The sequence below is a fragment of the Perca fluviatilis genome, chromosome 4, assembly GCF_010015445.1.
Source record: "Perca fluviatilis chromosome 4, GENO_Pfluv_1.0, whole genome shotgun sequence".
Classification (NCBI taxonomy): domain Eukaryota; kingdom Metazoa; phylum Chordata; class Actinopteri; order Perciformes; family Percidae; genus Perca; species Perca fluviatilis.
The window spans coordinates 12,481,663-12,488,696 of record NC_053115.1 but is presented as its reverse complement, the minus strand read 5'-3'; the positions used below and the strand labels follow the sequence as shown (position 1 = coordinate 12,488,696).

At 38.7% G+C, this 7,034-nt stretch overlaps 1 protein-coding gene across 1 annotated transcript; it reads left to right on the top strand.

Annotated features, from left to right (window-relative positions):
• The first annotated feature begins 4,795 nt into the window (after positions 1 to 4,795).
• LOC120557898 (vicilin-like seed storage protein At2g18540) lies at positions 4,796 to 6,717 on the top strand. Its single transcript, XM_039798589.1, has 2 exons — positions 4,796 to 5,603; positions 6,049 to 6,717. Exons 1-2 carry the CDS (start codon positions 4,958 to 4,960, stop codon positions 6,306 to 6,308), a joined length of 906 nt encoding a protein of 301 aa, XP_039654523.1. The 5' UTR covers positions 4,796 to 4,957; the 3' UTR covers positions 6,309 to 6,717.
• Positions 6,718 to 7,034: the final 317 nt, after the last annotated feature.

The following is a 7,034-nucleotide window of genomic DNA, read 5'->3' as shown; positions in this document are numbered from 1 at the left end:
GCCCCCTCTTCTTTTTCTCCTTCTTCTTCTTCTTCTTCATAGTTATGGTAGCTAGTGAAACTAAATGGTGCTTTACCGCCCTCTTATGGTGTGTTGCGTGTGTCGTGGTTATCACCTCCAACTCTTGGAATTACATTGACGTCTTCCTTAGACCTCATCTCTTTAATCCACTGCATGGACTGTATATATTAGTAGTTATATTTATAGTTAGTTAGTTATTAGTATATTATATTAGTTAATATTAACAGTCTATGATCCACTGTCATGCCAACATAAAAAAACATAAAACATGTTTGTTTGTATAAAACGACAAGTTGTCAGTAATTATGTTCCCAATATGACAAATGCGATATTTGTAATGCATTGGTAAAACAACTGTACTAATACATGTCTCTCCATTGGTTTTTCTGCAAACTGACAATCAGCGTCGCCTCGATGCGACGTAACAGTTAACAAAATTGAAAAAATTATATACATATATATATATATATATTAATTTTTTAATAATAATCCTATAATCCTATATCCTATATATATATGCTTTTTATTTATTTTTAAATAAACTTATAGTAGCTTAATGCTTTTTAATCTTGTCATATAATATGGTACTATTAAAATGCCAACAAATCAACTGAGGTATTGTTATTCTTATAATATTACTTGAAAATGTTATAGGCAAATAAAATTCATTTATTTTATTCGCTATCATTGTTTGAATTGTCGAATATGTTGAATTTCTAGTATATTATTTTTCCTGTATACTATAATAGTAGGCTTTAACATTCTACTAGCCAATGTGACTAATTAGCATATGATATGGTTATGCTGTGGAAGCCCCCAAAACTCATGGAAATGGTTATAAAGCTATTATAATGTATATTTATTGCTATATGATTGTAAAATTTTTAATACATTTTTAATGTACTATGGACCTTCCATTTGTGTCCTGAATAAAGTTATGATTATTATTATTATTATTATTATTATTATTATTATTATTATTATTATTATTATTAAGCATTGTATTGATTGATGTCTAGTCCACAGCGCTGTAGAGATAGGTCTGGCATTGATACTAAATTGATGCTTAATCATATCAGGTACACATCCACTGAGGCATGACTTGCCAAACGTCCTCATCATCTGCTTCTTTCTCCAATCAAATCCATACAATTTGTCATTTTAAGTAATTGATTTGAAACTAAAACTTAGGCCTACAGCTAGCTAAGTTAGCTTTAGTTGATAGCTTTTCCCAATCGATCAAATAAATCAACTGGGAAGTACAAACAGTGAGTGTAATGAAGAATTAATTATTTCAGGCTTTTAAAAATATAAGCAGTAAGTGTTATAAAGACTTATTTCATTCAGACTTACCAGAAATACTGTAGGCTACGATCACCGGAGACCTACGTTGACCGCAGCGGTAGGTTCAGCTTTGAATGTTGGCGTGTGATTGGTAGTCTGCGGTCAAGGATCCCAAGGTAATCTACAGTCAAATGGAGCAATTTAATTGGGGGAGACTACGGTCAGTCGACGAATCAGAACGCGTAACTGAACGTACACTTTGCACATTGGTAGACTCAGCCTCTGCTTTTATTTAAAATCAAAAACAAAACAAAACAACAGAACTACAGTGGCAAACAGAGTTCCTTTCAACACAATCCTTTGGAGAGGTAAGTCGCACTTTACAACTTTTACTTTAAAACTACTTTTTTACTCAACTCTTTCTGTTAAAGGTCCCATGACATGGTGCTCTTTGGATGCTTTTATATAGTCCTTAGTGGTCCCCTAATACTGTATCTGAAGTCTCTTTTATATAGACCTTAGTGGTCCCCTAATACTGTATCTGAAGTCTCTTTTATATAGGCCACTAGAGCCAGTCCCATAATGAGTTTTCCTCAGAACGTGCCATTTCTGTGTCTGTAGCTATTGAGGAGGAGAGAGGGGGGGGCAAGGTGGAGAGTGGGGGTGTGGCCTTGACCAACTGCCACTTTTCTCGTTTGAAAGCCATAATGTCTCTTTCTCATGGGTTGGCCAAATTCTCTGGGCGGGCAAAGCAGAGAAAGGGGAGGTAACCTTGCTCCTTATGACCTCATAACAAGCAAGATTCCAGAACAACTCATCTGAGCTTTCATTTTCTCAAAGGCAGAGCAGGATACCCAGGGCTCGGTTTACACCTATCACAATTTCAAGCCAATTGGGGACCATAGGCAGGCTGGGGGATCTCATATTAATGTTAAAAAACCTCATAAAGTGAAATTTTCATGCCATGGAACCTTTAAGTAGAGCTGTATTTTGTTGGGGAAGGAGTACATTTACTTTCCTCACATGTTTCTGTCAAAAAAATGTATTTTTATCACATGTGCTGTCTGTGATCAGGAGATGCAAATGCATTTTGTCTCTTGCACAAAACAATTTTAATTATTAAATTAAGTTGCATTACGTGTTGCCTAAATTGCATGTGCAACAAATTGACTGCACGTGTAGTGTTTCCTTGCACTGGAGAACACTTTAAATTGACCAAGAAGTAATTTCTATACTCTTTGAATTGAGGTTTGCAGTCCCTGCACTTGTGACATTCTGCAGCTTCTATCACAGATCACATGTGAATTAAAGATTATTTCTCAAACATATGACCAAATACTTCCTGTTTTAAAATTATCTGTGGGTTGTTGATCTAAAACCAAAATGTCTTGTTGTGTTACAGTGAAGGTGTCTTTTGAGATAGCTAGTCGTAGAAAACACTGCTTTCATTGTAGTGTTTTTATTATTTGTATTATTCTTACTTAATAGTAGAAATATTGTCAATAATTTGTCTTGTTATTTTTCAAAAAGTTATTTTTCAAAAAGGTATTTTTCAAAAAGGTATTTTTCAAAAAGGTATTTTTCAAAAAGGTATTTTTATTCGCGATCTTATGTAGAAAAACAACACTACCCACAATCCTAAGCGTTGCAACGACGTAATTGTTTGGTCCAAGTCCCTGTTGCCATGGAGATGTTTACAGTACCACGTACCCGTGAAAAGGGAGGGCGAGCAACTACAATAGAAGTCTATCATAGTTTCAAAATGTTTTTTTAGCGCCGAATCCATTATCACTGACCACCACCAAGATAAAAGAAAATTAATCGCGGCACGAAACCGCACGAAATGACCAAAGGGGGAAAAAGAGAGAGAAAACAAGAAAGCACGGTTGGCTTCTGGTGAAAAATATGCTAAATTAATTGATTTATTTTGCATACAAAAAGAGTGTGTTGCTTCAGCTAATATTAACGTTAGCAGCTGCATATTTTGGTGAAACTGTTGTAATTTGAATTCTAGCCGTGCATTGCTCTTTCCGTGTTTTGGTGGAGCTGTTGTATTATGTAGCTACTGTGCTTTAACCTCGAGCCTGGCTGTGCCTTTAGTGGAGCGTATCATGTCGTAGCACCGCCACCTAGTTGTCTGCAGATGCTTTAAGATGTTAAACTGTTGTCGGCACATTTTTGCTTTTTATGTTGTTGTTTTTGGTATGTTTTATGACATTTGTGTGACGTTGGTACATAGAAATAAAATGGCATAAATGCAGTTTATACCTTAACATGGCAACGGTACACCTTTCTGCTACGTTGATTTGAATGGAAATGGCCTACTATCCATTTTTATTTCATTGGGTTGGTGTGGTGTTGCAAATGCCTGTAGCCTACTAGTTGCAGCTATAATATGTCAATGGATATATGTACTGTTTATGTGTCTGACATACATTAATACTTGATTTATGTATTTGAAAGTACATTCTACTGTAGTCTGAAGTCTATATAAGTATTATTATTATATTATTATATTATTATTATTATTATTATTATTATTATTCTAAGTAATATTTGTGGCAGACCTTTTTCATTTTTCTTTATCAAGCACAGTGCAATAATGATGTGTGACCAGATAAATATTTCTCAGTTTATTTAAGGTCAGTTAGAAGGTTTAGTTAAGTGAAATAACTTGCTTAGTGTGCTGCTTGAAACAATAATGTGATTATCAGTGAAGTAATTGAGGTGTGTGTTTGTGTGTTTGTACTTGCAGTTTCACAACGCCAGTATACAACGAAAAATCATTGAGAAAATGTTTAGATCCATTTTTGGACAAAAATTCTTTACAAGACCTCGGTCTTCAGGAGATATGGACTCTTCTTTGAAGAAGTCCAAACGAAGGAGTGAGAGACCTTCGTCTCCTGAAGACCTCAACCCTCCCACCATCTTGAGGGAGCACGGACGAAGGAGTGAGAGACCTTCGTCTAGTGGAGGCACCAACCATTCTACCATCATGAAGGAGCACAGGGAAAGGGGTGAGGGCCCTTTGTCTTGTGCAGAAAACCAGCCCTCTATCACCAGGCAGCAAGAACGAAGGGATGTCAGCTCTTTCTTCATTGTGGCCACCAACCCTTCTACCATCATGAAGGAGCGCAGGCGAAAGGGTGAGAGCCCTTTGTCTTGTGCAGAACACAAGCCCTCTACCACCAGGCAGCACGTACGAAGGGGTGAGAGCCCTTCGTCGTCATCTTCTGAAGATGACCAGCGTTTTACCACCAGGCTGCTAGTACGAAGGGATGTGAGCTCTTTGTTCATCGTGGGCACCAACCCTTCTACCGTTATGAAGGAGAGCAGGCAAAGGGGCGAGAGCTCTTTGTCGTCCTCTTCTGAAGATGATGAGCCTTCTATCACCAGGCAGCGAGTACAAAGGTTTGATAGCCCTTCCTTTTCATCCTCTGAAGACAAGCAGCCTACTACTCGGAGGCGGCAGCAGCATGGAGGGGTGAGAACCCTTCGTCGTCATCTTCTGAAGATGACCAGCGTTCTACCTTAAGGCAGCAAGTACGAAGGGATGTGAGCTCTCTGTTCATTGTGGGCACCAACCCTTCTGCCATCATGAAGGAGAGGAGGCAAAGGGGAGAAAGCTCTTTGTCTTCCTCTTCTGAAGAGGATGAGCCTTCTACTCGTAGCCTACTACTCGGAGGCGGCAGCAGCATGGAGAGGAGAGAGCCCTTCGTCGTCATCTTCTGAAGATGACCAGCGTTGTACCACCAGGCTGCTAGTACGAAGGGATGTGAGCTCTTTGTTCATTGTGGGTACCAATCCTTCTACCATCACGAAGGAGCGCAGGCAAAGGGGTGAGAGCCCTTTGTCTTGTGCAGAAAACCAGCCTTCTACCACCAGGCAGCAAGTACGAAGGTTTGAGAGCCCTTCGTCGTCATCTTCTAAAGATGACCAGCGTTCTACCACCAGGCAGCAAGAACGAAAGGATGTGAGCTCTTTGTTCTTCGTAGGCACAAACATGAAGGAGCGCAGGCGAAAGGGTGAGAGCCCTTTGTCTTGTGCAGAAAACACGCCCTCTACCACCAGTGCAAGAAAGGAGAGGGAGATCATTGAAAGAGAAAAGCAGCGTTTGGAGGAGGAGGGTTTAAAAAGAGAAAGGTGTGAAAAGATGAAGAGAAAGAACCAGGAGAAGGAGAGGAAAACGTTTGGTCTGCGTTCAAGAATGTACATTTGGTGGCTCAATTGCAAGATAGACAACATTGCCAGGGACATCCAATCAACCTTTGTGGATGAGCGCCACCGCCTGCGTCATGGTAAGAAAGTAAACTTACATTTTGTCACATAAAATGTCATACAGGTGTATGTATAGCCTCCTTTTAGATCACAGTAGATCAGTTGTGGAACAAGTATTCAATTTCTTCACTGGTAAAAGTTCCAACACCACTATTAAAAAAAAAAAAAAAAAATTAAAATTATTATTCACTAAATTCATTGAAAGTAAGTAAAAGTAGTCAGAAAACCAGCCCATGTGACTAATACAGGCTAATTACATTACAGGGAACCGTTACAATGAAACACACAAGGTGTGTTAATTAGAGGTGTTAGCTAAGATAGCTTTTATCTCACTTATGGCGCCAGACCAACATGTATTTTTAACAACTTGCAACAAAACAAATATGTTGACTATTTCCTTTTGGGAACGGGTGCGAGTGTACAACTGGACTCCAGACTTAACCTTTCATATGCTTTTGGTTACAGATCCCCTCAGAAATCAAGAGAAAATGGCAGAAAAAGAACGGCTGCTTGACCGAAGGAGGGAGCTGGTCGTGTACAAACGCAGACAAGAATTTAAAGTGGAGAGGGAAGTGAGGAAGCAAAGACTGAAGGTAGAGAGGAAGGAAATAAATGCGAAGAAGATGGAGAATATCTCTGAGTTATGCAGCAACTCAGAATACCCAGCTATGTTAAATTTTCTCTACGGACCAATGCCAGTCAGGTCACATATATATATCAATTAAGATAAAAGTAGAGCAATCAGAAAAATGGCACCAAATAGAGAGAGGTAATTGAGGGAGATGGCAAACATTTCAGATTTGACAAAACAGAAGTAAAGAAAAGTAAAATATTCTTTTAAAACATTAGCAACCACCATCAAATATCCTTGTAACCACATGATAACACCATAGATGTTGGCTTTAATTTAGTTATACAGTCAAAGAGCTTTGTGCAAATAAATGTGTCCTAACTTAGCGCCACCTGACCCAATCTAATTCATCCTAACCTAGGCTAATTTAACCAAGGTTAGCCCAACACCTATCCTAATTTAGCTTTGGTTAGGCTCTGGCAGAGACCTTAGGGTTAGACCCTAAAGACAGTAGAAAGAAAAAAGTAAGGCAAGAATAGGTTGAAAATAGTAATAAAAACTTAGAAAAAAAACACAGTAGAAAGAAGGAAGGCAACACTAGGGCGACAAAAGTGAAAAATTCAAATAGCCTAAGTGACAAACTTAGAAAAAAGCAGAATAAAACTTTGAAAAAAGAGACAAAAACTTAGAAGAAGGGTGCCCAGATAGCTCAGTTGGTAGAGCGGGCGCCCATATATAGAGGTTTACTCCTCGACGCAGCGGGCCTGGGTTCGACTCTGACCTGCAGCCCTTTGCTGCATGTCATTCCTCCTCTCTCTTCCCTTTCATGTCTTCAGCTGCAGTAGAAGTAACTACAGTCTTAAAAATGAAAAAATGTTTG

What these genes read in the sequence shown, in the direction of transcription:
- LOC120557898 (XM_039798589.1), top strand. Translation starts at nt 4,958, where the DNA reads ATGAGCCTTCTACTCGTAGCCTACTACTCGGAGGCGGCAGCAGCATGG. An exon ending in GCGCCACCGCCTGCGTCATG is followed by an intron (nt 5,604 to 6,048) that starts GTAAGAAAGTAA and finishes TTTTGGTTACAG; the next exon opens with ATCCCCTCAGAAATCAAGAG.